A 19799-nucleotide genomic window follows, 5' to 3' on the forward strand; every position below is an offset into this window, starting at 1 on the left:
CGCAAAAGACTTTATATTAATTGTTTATTATGCTGTTAAAGATCTAATAAATGTCACTAAATTCACTATATATACTATTAGAATTTTAAAGTAGTAATATTTAATCTAAATGTAACTAAATATATCTCACTAAAAGTATGTTATATTATAGTAGGTATAATAGAATACTTCATTTCTTCTTATTTTAAACACCTACATAATGCTTAAGAGACATTTAAACTATAATTCTCTCTTATTCTGTCAGATTTTTGTCTCAACTGATTAGCATATACTATTTTTCAGAAAATATGTATTTTCGATTCTACACCTACTTCTACATACCCCTTTTCTCACTACACGAAAAGTTAAATGCCTGTGACGACCCAAAATATAAAGTAATATATTTTCTCAGAAATCTGAATTGTTATTCTCTTTTGTCACAAATAACTATTCTCAAGTACATGCTTTTGGGAATTAGGATGAAATCAAAAAATTTATGCAGAGTAAAAAGTTATGGATTATGGAAAAATGAGTTAAATGTATGGATTCAATGAAAAGTTAAGTTATATATGTGAAGAAGAATTAAAAAAAAAGTATGTGATAGCTAAAACTATATAAAACCCTAGCAAATTAAATTAAACGGATTATACATGGAATGTATATTTTATTTACATTAGAATTAATTTCTTTAGGCTCTAAAAATTTGTTGTTTATTTTTACTCCGCCAGTATATATTATATAATATATACTGGCGGAGTAAAAATATACAATAAAATTTTAGAGTCTAAAGAAAGTAATTACATAATCTGTACAATTTAATTTGCCACGGTTCTATATATTTAATTATTTCACTTACTACTTGGTTTCGTTCTGTCAGTTTGTTTCTATAAATTGCAAACATAACAATTATCTCATACACCCATATTCAGTTGAAATCAACTCAAATCTCAGAGAAAATGGCTGTTTATCTATGCTTCTTGTTCTTCTTCCTTCTGTTTTCATCTGTTAATGCTGCTTGTAATCAATGTGTCCAAGCTAAAGCTACGTTCTTTCGCAACTCTGAAGCTCTTTCATGTAAGTTTTTTCTCTTTTCTTGATTCACTATAACATAATATATTTTTCTTAGAAAATATTTAGTGACATTTAATTTAAATATCACTACTTTTAATTTCTAATGATATATATAATGAATTTAGTAATATTTATTCGACCCTTTAACTGAATAATAAAAAATAATACTAAAATTTTTTGCAACATAAAATCTAGTGACATTTCTTATAAACGTTACAATAGACTATAGTAACAATTACATATGCACTAAAGACCAAATAAATCAATACTGAATCACTTTATTATGGAACATAAAATATAAACTAACAATTTGAAAGGAGAGGTGTATACCTCAAGGATCAAAAATATGAAGTTAAGTTGATGTTTGTGTTGTGTCTTAGTATAGGAACCAAATATGCATGTATATGATGAATGACAATAATAAAGTAAATAATCAAGACAAAGATTTTAAGGTGGTTCGCCAAACATAGGCTACATTAACCATCTAGCCTAGGATTAATATTATATGTTTAAAGGAGAGAATACAAAATTTAGTACAAGGGAAGAGAGGAGCTAATATGAAGTAATTTACATAGAAGAAGGTAGCTGCTTTTAGTGTGAGACTTTGGTGCATTTGATAAGTCCAAGTCTTGTGTATATAGATAGCAAACAATAGGCTTCTAGTAGCAAAAGTGGGGCATCAATAACAGACAACACAGCAGCATGCTGTACACTCAATAAAGGAGCAGCAGGTCAATTTATGGCAGCAGCTTCTGTTTGCATTTCTTTCCTCTTTCATGCTTACCCACGGTCTTCGATGCCTTTTTACACTTGCACTTAGGATTTAATACTTGCTCTCCTAGCCTTCACATGTCAAAGATACACATGGTACTATTGATGCCTTATATGTCGCTGAAAAATAAATGTTATTGTAGTGATTTATTATAAACACAATTGATCTTTTGTGCAAAAGTGCAAACAAAAAGTTACATAAATTGTTGAAACAACTCCTTGTGATGCAGATGGAGCATGTGGGTATGGTCCTATAGCTCTAAACTTGAATGCTGGACATGTTGCTGCCGCTCTTCCTTCTATTTACAAAGATGGTGAAGGTTGTGGTTCTTGCTTTCAGGTATCTCCCCCTCATCACTTTTTTTCTTACTTAAATTTGCTTATTTGCTCCGTCTTTTAAAAGGTGCAGCCATTAAATAAAAATTGGACCAATTGAATAGTTGTAGTTTTATATTTTTTTCAATTAACTTTTTATTAATATTTTTTCATATTAATTGTCCTTACTTTTCTTCTATTAAATTTATTATCAATAGAATAATTTGTTAATTACAACCTTAAAATTTAGCAATTTTGCAAATTACAACCTCAATATTTATTTTTTTTCGAATTACAGCCATTAAAGAATCAATATTCGCAGGTTCAGGCCAAAAACATAGAACTCCGACCACCAAAATAGTCGAAATTCTGTGTTTTGGCATGAACCTGCAAACTTTAATTTTGGTGGCTGTGATTCGCATAAAATAAACATTAAGGCTAGAATTTGCAAAAGTGCTAATTTTTAAGGCTATAATTTGCAAATTATTTTATTCATTATAAATTAATTATATATCCAAAAAGTTTATTTTTCTAAATTCCTTGAACATTCCTTGTCGAAACAATATTAAGGAACGGATGGACTATATGCTTTTGAGCTACGAAGACTTGACTAGTCACAAATTGTGAGTAACAGTTTACATTTAGTGATATGATTTATTGTTTTGAGCAGATAAGATGCAATAAAACTGGTGTTTGCAAAGGAACAGGAACGACTTTTGTAGTGACTGATAGCCAAACTGATGATCAGAACATCACCACAGATTTTGTGCTAAGTAATAGAGCTTTTAGAGCCATGGCCTTACCTGGCATGGACAAACAACTCTTACACCTTGGCATTGCCGACGTCGAATATAAAAGGTGAAACTAATGTCTTTGCCAAACTTGTGATAGTTTATATAAAATTAATTGAAAGGTTGTAAATTATATATAAAAGTTTTTAATATATCATATGGTAATTGACATATATATAACTATACACTATAATAAAATATTAACATAATACTTATGTAACTAATTAAGTAACATGTACAAATATAAATATATAAATAATATACATGTAGAATAATTAACTAAAAGTAACACATAATGAATGTTGCAACAGGGTACCCTGTGTTTACAAACATCAAAACTTGGCTATTCGAGTGGAAGAATTCAGCAAACCTCCAAACTATTTAGCCATCAAAGTCCTCTACCAAGGTGGCCAAACTTCCATCTTGGGAGGTGATGTAGCTAGGGTAAGCTGCATTGCTTTATCTTTAACTCATTCGAAACCTTGTTTTTATTGTCATATGGTTTTGAGATGGTATCTGCTTGACTTATAAATTATATGCACTGTTTTTCCTGATTATATTTTGACATTGACAATGTAAGTGCAACTAAATTTAACATATTATTGGTCTTGTTGGTTGCCTTATTCTTTCTCGGTCGAAGACCTCACTAGCTGCAACCGTCTTCCGATCCAACCCTTCATACATTAGCTATAATGATGATGACGTTGGCCTTATTCTTTTGATTAATAGTCTGGTCAAATTGTCAAAAAACTAGTCATTTCCACAATTCTTCTTTATATAATTTATCATTTACTTGTGAAATGTAGTGAGTAACAGTGGTGGTGGCGTATCTAAAGTGATGTCATTAAGATTAGATAATATCACTCAAATCTAAAATAAAATTAAATATTACATATAAATATATCTTAGATGAGTTAGTTGGTACATTGTCATTTATTACATATGTGAGCAGGGATATATTAGAACCCAATAGACGTTTTTTACTTAAATTGATATTAACTTTTTTTTCTGGATCCGTCACCAAGTGAGTTACAAGGTTTTTCCATCTACTGACGGGTATATAAATGTTGCAACTAGGATGATGAAAGCGTGTGGGCTTTCTTAAGCCGAAAGTATGGTGCAGTTTGGGACACAGACAGTGCTCCAACCGGGAATCTGACGTTCAGGTTCATCATAAACTCAGGCTTTAATCCTCGATACTTCTACACCAATCAAGGAGTGTTGCCTGCAAATTGGAAGGCTGGTGTCATATATAACTCCACTGTACAGATCACTGACGTCGCTTTGGATGTGTGTGGTCGTAACTGTAAACCATGGAAATAGAAATTAGACAGTATTCTGTGTTTTCTGTGGTGTCATAATTGTGTGGAATATTAGTGTACTGATGTTAAAAATTGCCGTAGGAAGAAAGCTTGAGCTTCATGTCATATGCTTGTTATTAATCTTATATGATGAGAAATTATAAAGTGTTCGATTTCAAGACTTCAAAAGTTAATTAATATGATAATTATTAAATAAAATTTACTTATTACAATGTTGTAATAGTTTTTTGAACAAAAATTATACAATATATTTCTTTATAGATTTTCGTGCTAAATACGGTTTATGAATGTTTTTAATAAAACTTAAAATAATCGAGTAATTTGCAAATTATAATCTTTAAATTTATAGCTTTTGCGATTTATAGAATCAAAAATTAATTTTTGCGAATTACACCCTTCAAAATATCAAAGTCTACATCATAAGGCCAAGTGACCATTGACCAACCTAATGACCTTTGACTAGGCTAACTCAAGGTTATTAGAACCGGGATTCTACCTAGGGTCGTTGAGAAGGTAGAATCAAAATCGGTAGAATCGGATCGTAAGATCGTGTGATCTTACAAGTATGCATCAATGTGCTTTGAATTAATGATTATCATTTATATTTTTTCTCTTTTTAAGTTTTAAGGTGTAAATAAGAACTTATTTGACTTCATCTATTAAGTTTTGAACAAAAAATACTTTTAATGAACATTTTTAAACTGCAAATTAACAAAAACTTGAATTTTATAAAGGTATTAATATAATTATTTTAGTTATATATTTATACGTAAGTGAAATTTGTATTATATGAAAATATTTTACGATTGAAACTACCCATGTAGGATCGGATCGTAAAATCGTAGGATTGTAGAATCGCGTAATGATCCTATCACCTAAATTTTTTAGCTAAGTAGGATCGCATGATTCTATCATATTAAGATCCTACCTACGATCTGAATCGATCACCCATTTTTGGATCGTAAGATCGTAGAATCATAGATTAGAATCGGGATTCTGATAACTATGGGCTAAATGACCGTTGATCATTAATAATCGCCTTTGACTTTTGTTGACAATATCTAATCACCTTTGACTTTCCTAATAACAATGGTACCCTTGTTTTAGCACTTTAAGATCGTTTTTACCCATCATATTTTTTCAAAAAATGGATGTCACGATTACTTTTATGGGGTAATAACCTGTTCTCTTCGTCTGATCTGATTGAATCTTCTCTGAATTTACAAAAGTCTAATCTGATCTGATCTGGTCTGATTCAGTCTGATCTAATCTAAATCTTTCTAATCTGATCTGGTCTAGGCTGATCTGATCTGGTCTGAATTAATTATATATTATTATTATTATTATTATTATTATTATTATTATTATTATTATTATTATTAATTTCTTTTTTTTAATTATTATTATTATTATACTATTATCATCATCATCATCATCATCATCATCATCATCATCATTGATGTTTAATTAATAAACTAACAAAAGTTATATTGATATGAATTAATGAGTTAATGAATTAATGTATTATTATTATTATTATTATTAAATTATAATTCATTTTTTAGTTTATTTTTTATTATTTAATTATTATTATTAGAATTATTATTTATTTACATATAGCTATTTTATTAATTAATCAATTAATAAATTAATTAATATTAATATTAGCTAAATAATTTAATTAATTAATTAATTAATTAATAATAATAATAATAATAATAATAATAATTAATCATTATTTGATCTGATTTGATCTGATCTAATCTGATTTGGTCTGATTTGATCTAATCTCATCTGGTCTGGTTTGGTCTGGTCTGATCTAGTCTGATTTGATGTGAATAAATATGATCTGATCTGATCAAATTTCAATAAGAATAAGTAATAAGTTCAAAAAATAAGTTGAAGAGAACAGACTCTAACTTTTTCAGAAATCTAGTCGAAATAAGTGCTTATACGCTTATTTTCCAACATGTAGACCGAAAAAGATATCTAACGTCGATTTTACCCATAATTACAATATGTTTTCAAAAAAAAGGAGGTCGCTATCTATTACTCTTATGGGGTAACTCTTTTGACAATCCGATTGAAACAAGTACTTATTCGCCTATTTTTCTGCACATGGACAGAATAATATATTTAGCGTTGTTTTCACCCATCATTACGATATTTTTTAAAAAAACAAACATAGCAATTATCCTTATGGCGTTACTTTTTCGAAAATGCGGTCGAAATAAGTACTTATTCGCCTAATTTCTGGCACGTAGATTCTAAAAGAGTAACCCCATAAGGATAACCGCAATGTTCGTTTTTTCCAAAAAATATCATTATGATGGGTAAAAACGACGTCAAATATCTTTTTTGGTCCATGTGCCGGAAAATAGGCGAATAAGTACTTGTTTTGACCGAATTTTTGAAAGAATTATCTTATACGGGAAATTGCAACATCCTGTTTTTAAAAAATAATTTCATTATGATGGGTAAAAACGACTTTAACTTTCTTTTTCGATCTACGTGCCAGAAAAGAAGTGAATAAGTAATTATTTCGACCGGACTTCTGAAAGAGATATCATATAAGGACAATCGTGACGTCCATTTTTTGGAAAAGAATATCGTTATGATGGTAATAAAACGACGTTAAAGTGCTAAAATACAAGGATACCTTTGGTAATTAGGAAAGTCAAAGGTGGTTATGAATGGTCAACAAAAGTCAAAGTTGATTAGTAATGGTCAACAGTCATTTAGGCTAGTCAAAGGTTATTTGAGTTGGTCAACGGTCACTTGCCTTAATGGGGTAGACATTGATACTGTGGATCCTGTAATTCGTAAAAATTAAACTTTGAGCATGTAATTCACCAAAACCTTCAAAATAAAAACTATAATTCGCAAATTATTCAATAATCGTGTCATATACATTATACTAAAAGACTTGGACTTAAGAGTTAAACATAATGAAAAAAATAAGTATACTACTCAATTGACGAACACGAATTGATATAGCTTGCAACACTTTTTTGCTCAAAAATCTTGATAATTAATTGAAACTATAAGTAACTTTTTTTTTGTAATAATCTCTCACAAAGGTACTTGGATTATGATATAAAAAATCACAATAAAATACAATTAAAAAGGGAATAATCATCTAAATTTAAAATATATATCTTAACACAATGATTTATTCAGAATTCTATCAAATCGAAAATTGCTTAAACCAATAAAAATTCACTTTTAAAATTAATAAACTAAAAAATGACTTACCTAACATTTTCATGATTAAATCTTTTCTAATCGTACTATTTCTTTTGCCTTTCTTATTTTTTTATTCTTTAACATGTTAAAATTTGATGTATTACACTTGAACAAATAAAAAATAAAGCAAGTAACTTGCAATCACTCCTATGTTCCTATAAATTAAACCACTTTTCTATTCCTTTAAATTTGTTCTATTATGTAAATAAAGTGAGGTATTTTTATGTGTGGTATAGCAAATTCAAAAGCAGGAAATGAGTTTACTCTAATTATTTTACTATATTCGTACAATGCACAAATTTTATTGACTACATAAAGAATAAATTTTTTAAAAAATACATTGCATATTATTATTATTAGATTACAAAATTTCTAATGTAAAGTAATAACTAATACTTCCATCGTTTCTTTTACTTACAACCAATTAACAAAGTTTTGTACTGCTCATCATTAATGATATTTTATGTATTTTAGCTATTATACGAGAAATAAACATAGTTATGTGAGATCATGTTTTATTTGTCGCGTCGGATATTTTGATAATATTTAATTTTATAATTTTTAGTTGTGTATAATTCTTGATATAAAAAGGTGTTTGGATGCAAGTAAAAAACGGAGGAACTAAAAATTGATAATATCAACATAATGAGTAAATGATCGAATAAATAATTATCGACTATATCACTACAAAAAAAAAGTTTCCGACTACCCAAAACAGTCGGAATTAAGTCAGTCGGAATTCAGTCGGTATAGGGATATACCGACTAAATTCCGACTATCTTCATCCAGTCGGCTCAGAGTGGTCGGAAATTAGGATTAGTCAGTATAGTAGTCGTAATTCCGACTAATTTCCTACCACCATTTTTTTTAGTCGGAATTCCGACTAAAAGAGCTGGTAGGCATTTGGTCGGAATTTCCGACTGATCTCCTACTATTTATCATTCGGAAATTTCTGACTAGCCGTTGGTCGGAGATTTTTCGGAAAATTAGAAAATCAAAATTCACTTGATTTTTCAAAAAATTAGGTATTAAAATATTAATTTAATTTTTCGACTATTTCCCAACTAAAAAGTAGTAGGAATTTAGTCGGAAAAGTCAAACTGCAAAATTTACTTGATCTTACCAGAAAAAGGCGGCTACTGATTCCGACTGATTTGCTACTAAAATATGGTCGGTATCTAGTCGGAAAAGTCAAACCTGAAATTTGACTAGATTTTAGCAAGAAAAAGCGGTTTAAAATTTCCGACTGAATTGCTACTACCTTTTAGTCGGAAAATAGTCGGAAAATATTATTATTAAAATAATTAATCATATTGACCACGTTTGACCAAATGTACTATTTTATCGATGAAATAAATTATCGATCAAAGAAAACAATTAAACGATAAAAATAAGATCAAATACGAACGAAACTAAACTTATATACAAATTAACAAAAACATAAAAGGATTTGACAAATAAATTATACAAACCCAAATTGATGCGAACACAATTCATCTTTAAGAAAAGTAAAAACAGTGGTCTAAGATGGTGGAGGCGGAGGAGGTTGTTGAAAAGCCGGGTTCTGCGGGAACAGCGTGCGCAAGAAGGATAGCAAATGGTTCACCTCTTCCCTTGTTTTGCGTTGCTCCTCCAAAAGGGCCATATGCTCTTTCCCTGGAAATGGCATTGTTGACACGATCATCTATTTGATTCATGACTTGTTGAAGATGATCGAGCCTCTGATTAACCATTTGGGCCGGAGGAGGAGCGCTTTGATGTTGGGATTGCGGCGTCACAAATTCAGTATAATAATGTTGTGCCGCATCACCAACACCAAAGACAGCCTTAGAGGGCTTCTTCTTCCTGGGCGCCTATGATTCGATGGTTTTAACGGCCATAAAATAGGCGTCGTCCAAACACTCGACGGGCGCATCTACGGGGAGAGGTGCAATGAGGCGCTTGTATTCATCCTACAAATTGAAATTATAAACATTTAAACAATGGATTTGTAAAAATTTCGGTAGAGTTTCCTTTGTAAATTAACAAAAACCAAAACTTAAGTAACCCCTGAAATATAAACCAATATAGATATACTATCTATCTAATTCGAAAACAGCTAAAAATCCAGCATTTCCTCAACATCCAACATCAGCTATTCCAAAGAATGTTCTAAAATATATGTATATATAATATAATCTACAACAGCTAACCTACCAAAAGCTAATCTAATTATTTATGTTAACCAAAAATGCTAACCAAAAATAAGGTAGATAAGAAGTTAAACATACACTTATAGCCTCGGCCTTCTTGTTGACCCACTGAAAACCATCTCTGGTTCGCACTTTATGAGTGTGAAGAAACAACTCATAAGAACAAGGCGTCGTTTGTTGCTCTTGCTCCTGAAATAAATTTCATGAATGGTTATTGAATCTATGTATATATATAAAGTAAATAAATAAAATTAAAAAAATTAGAACTTATATCAAAATGTGCAACGTCCTGCTCGTAGAAACCGAACAAGTTTGAATTAAAACAGAAGTTAGAATTATCTCTAATTTTGCTTGAAGTAAATATGTATTAGTATTAGTGCTTGGCTACTTACCTTTTGAACTTTATAATGCCAACAATTTGAATGAAAACAGAATTATTACAATATTTATGGGCGTTAATAGATTAAACGGTGAATTAAACATTAAATTGGAGAATTAAACGTTAAAATTGTGAATTAAACAAAAACTGGATGCTATCATGTGGAAAAAACTTACAAAATGATGAATTAAACGGAATTTAACAAGAACTTAACGGAAAATACTACGGCAATTAGTTTATGCATAAACTGGATGCTACCATGTGGAATTTTTTTTAAAAAGTACTACCACTGGCATTTCATGAAAACTGGATGCTACAATGTGGAATTTCCCTTTTATTAATTTAGTATAAATTCTACAATTATATTTTAAATTAATCTTAATACTTACTTAAATTGAAAATCGTTCCAAATTTAAAAATAAATGTACTTAATTAAACATACGACTAAAAAAATATTGGATAACAAAATATTTATTGGGTTATATAATTGTTATTGACATCATCGTCGTCAGAAAATACAGGATCTTCGTCGGTGTCTTCATTTTCATCGACATCATCAATCGTTTCATCTAACACTAACAAATTACCGGCTGGATCACATAGCGGTGCGACTATTTCCTCTGAAACATCTTCATTTACCACAAAATCTGGTGATTTCTCTTCCAGTTGGAAAGCACTTTCCTCGAAATGCTTTGATCCGACTTTGTAAACAACTCGCCAATCTTTGTAATACTATTGACATGGTCAATCTGCTCTGGGTTTAAATTTGGTTCGTACTTTTTGATTAACAGCACAAATTGATCATAAAAGTGATTAACCTCCGGACAGTTTCGCAAAACATATGTCTGAGCAATGTTGCGATCTGCTTCATCCATTATAAGAACCTTACCACTCCCATGGAATTTGATTGGATATGTGAATATGGACAAAACACCCGATCTGACGTTATTAAAGCCTTCGTCATCGTTTCTAGGAAGATCTCTAACTCTGCATCGAATGTCTTGCCCAAAGTAATGCGAGACAAAGTAAGATGCTTCTTCTATAAGATATGCGTTACAAATTGAAGCCTCAACATGCGCTTTGTTTTTGATATTAAGCTTTAAATGTCAAAGGTACCTATAATTTTGTTAAACAGTAATTATTAAGACTTGCTGACTTGTAACCTAATTAATAATTAGTTTTAAAATTTACCTCTCAAATGGATGCGTCCACCTATATAGTACCGGGCCAGCAATCCTTGCCTTGTAAGCTAGATGAACAGGGAGATGTTTCATGACATCAAAGAATGTTAGAGGAAATATAGTCTCTAATTTTTAGAGCACCATTGTAATTTCCTCATCCAACCTCCACATATCAGTTGCATAAATCTTTGGAGAAGTAAGACTTCTAAAGAACAGACTAACTTCTGTTAGAGCTTCCCATACTTTGGCTGGCAGCAATTACCGAAATGCTATGGGAATTAATTGTTGCATGAACACATGACAATCATGAATATTCATCCCAAATATCTGATGTTTAGCCATGTCGATGTTCCTGGCTAAATTTGAAACATACCCATCAGGAAATCTTAGAGTTTTAAGCCACTCTAAAAGGACAGGCTTTTGTTGTGTATTAAGTGTGTATGAGGCCTTAGGGATGGTTGAACAAACTGGATGCAATTCCGATCGGATGTCGAGATCAGCTAAATCTTGACGTGCCTTCAAATGATCCTTAGTTTTTCCCGACACACACATTGATGTGTTGAAAATGTTATCAAAAAAGTTCTTCTCAATGCGCATCACGTCCAAGTTGTGACGGATCATGTTTGCTCTGTAGTACGGTAGATCCCAAAAAGGGCTTCTCTTCTTCTATCCTACACATTATTTGCTAATTTCAGCGTTGTACTCAGGTGCATCATCTTAAAATACCCGTAAAAACCAAAAATGATCCAACTCCTCTAACAGCTCATTTTTCGTAAGTATGTCGGGTCTAATATCCTTCTCAACAGCTCCATGATTGAAATTTATTCGATTTCTGCGGTACGGGTGCCTCCTATCTAAATTCTCCTATGTGAGTCAAACCAACTCACTTTTCTGTTGTGTCTTAGATAGACGGCTTTGGAATCATCCATACAGTACGGACAAGCGTGCACGCCATATGTACTCCACCCCGACATCATCGAATAAGCTGGAAAGTCGTTGATTGTCCACATCAAAGCCGCACGAAGCTAAAAGTTCTCCTTCTTAGATACGTCGTATGTCTGGATTCCATCTTCCCACAACAGCTTCAACTCATGTATCAATGGCTATAGGTACAGGTCAATCTTATGTTTTGGGTTGTTAGGACCGGGGACGATAACCGTTAAGAACATATACTGTTTCTTTATGCACATCAAGGGAGGAAGATTATATGGAGTTAATATTACGGGCCAACATGAATATTTTTGTCCCGAGCTGCCAAATGGGTTGAAACCATCTGTACACAACCCTAGTCTCACATTTCTTGTCTCCCTAAAAAAATTCGGATGGATCGCGATGAATGTCAACCAGGCATCACTGTCCGAGGGGTGACACATCTCTCCATCTTCTGAACGGTGCTCCGCATGCCACCTCATGTGACTGGCAGTAGTCGCAGAAGCATACAACCGTTGTAGCCTAAGACCAAGGGGAAAGTAGTGGAACTGCTTTCTAGGGGTCTTATCTGTTATCCATCTAGAAACCCCACAATTATCACATCCTGTCATACTCGCTGTGGGGCCCCAATAATCATACACCTATTAACATAACAGTCAATTTTCTCTACCAGCAATCTAGGAGCCGAAATTTGTTTCTTCGTATCTTAAAAACTGGATGCCATCCGATTATCTTTCGGCAACACTTTAAAAATCAATTGACAGATTTCATCATAAAGTCTCTCAGGAATAAGAAAGTCCGTCTTTAGACTCCTCGCCATCCTTCCTATTACCGACATCTAAGTATGATTTTTGATGTGCAAATTTTATTTAACCACAAGCACACGGTGTACGTGAGTCGTGGGTCGAACACAAGGAAGTTAGGACAAGATACTTGCTAATTTCTACTAACTATATTGCTCAAGGAGAAAAAAGGTTGATTGGTTGTTTATCTAACAGACTAAAAATGCCATGATAATATGGGTTTAAACTATATGATGAAGAGATCTAGGGTGTCGGGAATCCCCTAAATTCTAATATGATCAAACTCTTATTAGTGGAATCATCAAGCTCAATTGTTGCACCACTGGTTTTCTCATTGTCTATTTCCATCTGATCAATAATTGCTGGATTACGAGCAAGACTAGTTGATTGCTCAGCCAATTGTTCGTTCCATTTTGCTAACTCCTCGATCATCATTGATAATTTTCTAGAAAGAGATTCTTGACGTTGTTCATCCTGCAAACACTGAGCATACATATTGCAAAAAACGTCCCAACGATAACCGTCATCCATGTCAAGTATCTAACCATTGCCCATATAGTTTGCTAGACTCCAAGACTCGGGGCTCAACCCCTCCAATATCACATAGTCTAAATCCTCATAGTAAAAAGTGTAACCACAAGAGGCCCAGTATTCCACATAACTTTGAAATCAGCATTACAAGAAAGCAATATATGTAATAAAAATTAACAAATTAATTATCTGCCGCTTCCCAGGGAAGGGCGCCAAAAACTTGATGTGCAAATTTTATTTAACCGCAAGCACACGGTGTACGTGTAGTCGTGGGTCGAACACAAGGAAGCAAAAAAACAATAAACTTGCTAATTTCTACTAATTATATTGCTCAAGGAGAAAAAATGTTGATTGGTTGTTTATCTAACAAACTAAAAATGTAATGAAAATATAGGTTTAAACTATATGATGAAGAGATCTAGAGTGTCGAGAAAACCCTAAATTCTCATATGATCAAACTCTTATTAGTGTCTATGAAATGTCAGATTAATTGTGTGATTAAATATGATCTTGTTAATCTCAAACTCTCGCTCTGGTGATTAACTATAATTAGATTTAGACCCTATTAGTTCAATTCTCACACGCTAGCTTTATTGAACGAATTAATAAGAATTTAACTAAAATTTACTCTAAAGCAAAGTTGATCCTAATCTCACACGCCAGTTCTACTGACTAGTCTAACAAAGCATATTTAATTTAGGGTTATTGGCACAATTCAATCATTTTAATCCTAATTTCATAGACACATTCAATAATCAAATCATACTTGAATTATAGGTTCAAACCCTAATCCTAGAAAATCGATCTACTCACTATTCATGGTGGAAATAATGAACACAAACCCTAAGATAATACTAAGCATGAATAATATGATGAAATGTTAAAACTTGCAAGAGAGGCAATAATTAAACAGTAAAAAACACAACAATGAATCAAGAGAGAAATTATGAAGAACAAAACTAATTCTTTATTGAAGGATGATTAATTGAAGACAATTAAAATTCACTAATGAAAGATTAAAACTAGTACAAGGAATTAAAAAAAAGGAAATTAAATACTAAGAAAAACTTACAATACTTCAAGGAATGATTAATATTAGACTTAATGAAGAACTAAAATTAAAGGAAGAAATTAAAAGTAAAAGTAATGGATAATGAGTAAAAGGAACACTAAAGGATGAAGAAAGAAGAGGGAAAGAGAGTAGAGGAGGAAGGACCCTCACCATACAAAAGGCTTAACCTAATTCTCCTTCTTAATATATAGATTAACCCTAAGAAGTTAATTAAAAATAAAGATAAAAGAAAATAATACAAAATTAGAGTATTGAAAAATGGGCTGCACGGAGTCCAGAAAAAAAAACACTAGTCGGCGGTCTCTTCCACAACCACGAAGTCGAGTCGGCTTTTTTGGCTGACAATTTCAGCAAGCTTTAAATGATCGTCATTTCTTTCTCGGTTATTGGAATTGGGCATATAATATACCATTGGAAAGCTCTTGAAGTCTAGTTTCCATTGCCGTAAAATTTGCATTAATACGATCTTCATATCAAAAGTGATGACCAAAAGAGTAGACATGTATTAAATTTCACCTCAAAACTTTTGCCTTATAAACACACTTTTAGACTTTTGCTCATTTTCTATGTAGAATATCTTAACCGGAGCTAAAATCCCCTTAGTAAACTTCGTCATCACTAAAATCATAAGAATTATGCGTAAAACAATCAAAACCACTCAAAATCAAAACGAGTAAAGTAGTATAAATCTTAAGAATTACTAACAACGACCATCATTAAGGAGTATAAAATGATATAAATAAGTGCAAATAATTACACTTATCAAGTTTTGCAACTAGGGTATAGAGGTAAGTTGGCGGCTTTTAACATTTCAAAGAATTGTCTTGATTGAGGATTCGAATCTTCTTCAATATGTAAAGGCGAGTTTGGTACATTAGCGATGACATCATCACAATGAGGTAGAAAATGATGATGCGTATTAGGAAAATTACTCGCAGCTGCATCGTACACCATTTGTGCAAACGAATTTTGAACTGTGTTCTGCTGTTGTTCTACCGGAGCCACACATTAATTGGTGCACCTTCAGAACATTTGTGCAGGTACCAATCGTAGTAGTTTTCAACAAAGCCCTTCTTTAACAATCTCTAATGACTTCTGGAGCAAACAATTTACTGTTATTAGATCGTTTGCACGGACATCTAACCTCATCTGGATTTTTTTTCTTTACGAATTGTATAAATTCTTCGTCCCCTTCTAAATATCTAATATTATAAACTCCTTTACAACTTTGCTTATACATCCAACTTCTTTCACTACGTAATTCCATTACTCTGCGAAATAAGTAGCGCGTAGAATATTAAACCAAAAAAAAACTGACAAGTGAAACAACTTTTCATAATACCGACCAAATTCCAACTAGAAGTTGGTCGTAGATTAGTCGGTAACTGAAAAGTTGTTCCCCATAAATACGCCTGTCAGAGCATCTTTGACTGAAGCTCCAAATTTTGAAATTTTAAATTCCGACTGATCAGCGACCATATGTTGGTCGTTATTTAGTCGGTAAATTATTAGAAAAAATTTAATAAGCTTTTGGGACAGGCATTTTTTCATGAAAATTATACGTACTAGACACAAATAATAGTTTTTCTTAAATATATCCTCGTATGTACTATAAAAAAGTGGAAATGTTAAATATATGTTTCTTAAATCTAATGAAATTAAGCATTATAAATTTTACTTATTGCTTTTGTTGCAACATCAAATTTTACTAAAAAATTGGCGAATCAGAGCTTCAAAACTATGCACTTGTACGAATTATAGCCTTAAAAAATAAACATACAGGTCGTAATTAGCACAAGTGCGCAGTTTGAAGCTCTAACTCACAAATTATTACTTTACTTATTTTAGTAAGATTTTATTGTTGCAACATAATATAAGTAAATAATACAATACTTAATTTCATTAAATTTGAGGAACATATTTTAATCATTTCTAACACATATTTATAGTACATACAAGAATATAATTATGAAAAACTACTATTTCGGTAAGTGCTTATAATTATTACAAAAAAATGGCCGTGGCTAAAAGCTTATTAATTTTTTTTTTCAAAATAAATACAACATATATCATAAAATAATAAATAATGCATATAACTAAAATTAAATTAATGAAAATATAACTAAAATTCATAAAACGATAAATAATGTAATTAACAGAAAGAAAACATACCTTGATAGTGTTAAGAATTCTTGTTAATTTTGAGAGATAATTTAAATATGATAATTTTGTATGAAAGAAATTAAAGTATTTAGGAGAAAGAAATTTTTATAGAGAGTGAGATATGAAAGGAGTAAAGAAAATTGTTTCGTTGGTTGAGGGTATTTATAGAAGGAATACGATCTCTTCCGACTAATCACCGACGACCCTCCGACAAACTGCTCCTCTCCATAAATTCCGACTGATTTTCGATCATTGTGGTTGTCGGAAATATTCCGACTCTTATTTTAGTCGGTAAGCAGTCAAAGTTCCTAACAATTACCTGTTAGTAGGTATTTAGTTGGAAATTCCGACTGTATGTGTTTAGTCGATACTTTGGTCGGAAAATTCCGACTGTTTGTGGGTAGTCGGTATTTTCAGTTAGAAAGTTGCGTTTTTTTTGTGGGTAGTCGGTATAAATTCAGATAACAATAATTCAGGATGTATATGCCATAAACTTGGCACCCGCTAGACAGGTCTTAGCCTTTTGATTAATTATACTACTCTATTTCAAGAAAATTAATTTATTTTTTAAAAGATATTCATTTGAATTTATTTGATTTGTATTAATTTAAATTTTATGAATATTAATTTTTAGAAAATTTTAATTATATTTAATTAAAATATTAAAAATTAAATTAATATATTATATAAAACTGTGATACTTATGTTAAAAATAAGTGTTTTGTCCATTCTCTCTCCAATTATTTGCTGCGTCACTAAACTTATCAGCTTAAAAAATGGATAATATTGAGCTAACCTTTTGCAACCTACACACACAACAACTCCCACTCGTGTAAAGAATGCCAAACCATTCACTTAGCTTTCATTAATCAGAATTCAAAGGTGTTTGGCATCTTTGTGTTAAAATAAGAAAGCCTTTTTCATTTTTCTATTTTTTATGGACTACTTAACTAACTAATTAGTGGTCCCATTGATTTGGTACGCCGAAATTGTACTATTAACAATAAGCAAGGAATAAAAGAAAATACTTTTTATATTATTTGATGTTGAGTTTTTAAATTATAGGAGTATTTCTTTAGAGCATTATTTTACTTAAATAGCCATGTAAGAGATTTTAAAGTTTAGGGGTGGCTTGGATTGAAGGCAAATATTTAAGTGGTAAATAAAACTTAAATTAGGAAAATAAAATTAGATAGATTATTACAGAAATTTGATTGTTAAAAAGGTCAAATAATTAATTAGAAGGTATTGAAAAATAGAGAAAATAGCAATAAAATCCCTTATTTTGAGGTATAAATTTACCCTAAGGGGAGGTGGAGGAATTCTTTACCTCTAAATAAGAGAAATTAACCTCTTTTTTTGTTCATCTTTTTTAATCTACTTATATTCTACCTCTATCACAATTATTTGAATAACTTCATTTGTCATCTCTCATTACTTTGTTACGTTAGTTTGACTTTTTTCTACCCCTTAAATATTTATTCTCAATCAAAGTGATTCCTTAAAATAATACTCCCTCCGAACCATTATAAATGTCTCATTTCCTTATTTGGCAACTCCGAACCATTATAAATGTCTCATTTCCTTATTTGGCAAAGTCTTTTTAGTTGTCTCATTTCTATTTTTGTCAATCTTTTTTTACTTAAATACCCTTAGTTCACACACGTAATTACGAATCTACCCCCGTAAACCCTACTAACCCAAAATAATTAACAATATAACCCAACATCAATAATCTTAATCACTCCCTCCCTTTTTTAATTCTCCTATTTACTTTACTGAAACCCTATATCTCCCTCTCTCTCATCTTCATCCTCAACGTCTGTATTTTTCTTCATCTTCTTCAATGATCTTCATCTTCATCCCCATTCTTACTGTTTACAGTTTATTATCTTCATCTTCATTTTTTTTTCCACCATCTTCATCTTCTTTGAAACCCTAATAATTTTAGGGGTTTTTTAAATCTGGGTTTGTTCTTTACTTTTCTGGGTTTTTCGAACATGGCGTCACCAAGGTCTTGTCTTTCTTGGTTGTCTTCGTCCCAAGAAAGTGATCCTACGATTGGATCTCCTAGCCCATGGTTCTATTTCTACAATCGCCTACCTGCATCTTCTACGACTTCTGATGAAACGGATCCTAACTGGGGAAGAAGTATAACTTCTGAAGATGAAGAAATACAGGGTATGTTTGATTTACAACTGGATCTTCAAGATCTATACATTGAGAACTTGTTCCCTTCCTCAGATGAAGAATCATTGGATGATGATGAATTGCTGTCTGATATAGATGTTCGAGGCCCATTTTCTCGTATGGATACATCTTTCCTCTATGACTAATGATGCTTTTGTTTATGTGGTTTGTATGGTATGCATGTCTATGTTTGTAATCTATTTTTGTTGCCCTATGATTTTTTTTTAGGGTAAACAATTGATTATAGCTAAAAAATCCCTAAATCCATTCATTTTGCCACCAATCTAGGGTTTTCAGTTCATAAGCCACCAAACATTATGTTTAGGAGGCTATGTTCTTACCAGATGTAGGAGGCAATTAATATGGGATTTGAGTTATTTGTGATGAGTTCAATTTGTTCTCTGAGATGAATTTGTTTTTCATTTTGTTTTTGAAGCCATCAATAAATTGTTATATGACATTTCCTTCTAAATGTTTACGACTAAACAACTTCAAGATTTAATTTCTACATCGTGTTTAGACCTAAACATTTACCTAACAATGTAACCCAAAAGTGAGTACTTGTTTCTTTTGTTGGTTCTGTTGCTTCATTTGTTGCTGGAATATCTACTACTGCTTCTGTTAACGCTGTCTTATATAGATGCACTGATTCTTGGTGTTTTTTGTTGTTGTATGGGCGCAATTTTTTTTTAGTTTGGCGCCATTCCACTAAAACTAATTGTCAACTCACTGGATTGATGGCTTCTTTTCATCAGTGTATTTATCTTCCAGTTTCATTGATGGCTTCTGTTCATCAGTTTATTTTTCTTCCAGTGTCATTGATGGCATCTTTTCAAAATCAAAACCTTTAGATTTTTTGTAGT

At 31.5% G+C, this 19799-nt stretch overlaps 1 protein-coding gene across 1 annotated transcript; it reads left to right on the forward strand.

Annotated features, from left to right (window-relative positions):
• Nucleotides 1–871: 871 nt before the first annotated feature.
• LOC130805870 (expansin-like A3) lies at nucleotides 872–4407 on the forward strand. Its single transcript, XM_057670687.1, has 5 exons — nucleotides 872–1053; nucleotides 2052–2161; nucleotides 2807–2994; nucleotides 3239–3371; nucleotides 4005–4407. Exons 1-5 carry the CDS (start codon nucleotides 936–938, stop codon nucleotides 4248–4250), a joined length of 795 nt encoding a protein of 264 aa, XP_057526670.1. The 5' UTR covers nucleotides 872–935; the 3' UTR covers nucleotides 4251–4407.
• The last annotated feature ends 15392 nt before the right edge of the window (nucleotides 4408–19799 follow it).

The sequence above is a fragment of the Amaranthus tricolor genome, chromosome 2, assembly GCF_026212465.1.
Source record: "Amaranthus tricolor cultivar Red isolate AtriRed21 chromosome 2, ASM2621246v1, whole genome shotgun sequence".
NCBI lineage: Eukaryota > Viridiplantae > Streptophyta > Magnoliopsida > Caryophyllales > Amaranthaceae > Amaranthus > Amaranthus tricolor.

Coding starts and splice junctions, on each gene's coding strand:
- LOC130805870 (XM_057670687.1), top strand. CDS start 936: ATGGCTGTTTATCTATGCTTCTTGTTCTTCTTCCTTCTGTTTTCATCT. Junction 1,054..2,051: donor CAACTCTGAAGCTCTTTCAT/GTAAGTTTTTTC, acceptor CTTGTGATGCAG/ATGGAGCATGTGGGTATGGT. Junction 3,372..4,004: donor TGGGAGGTGATGTAGCTAGG/GTAAGCTGCATT, acceptor TGTTGCAACTAG/GATGATGAAAGCGTGTGGGC.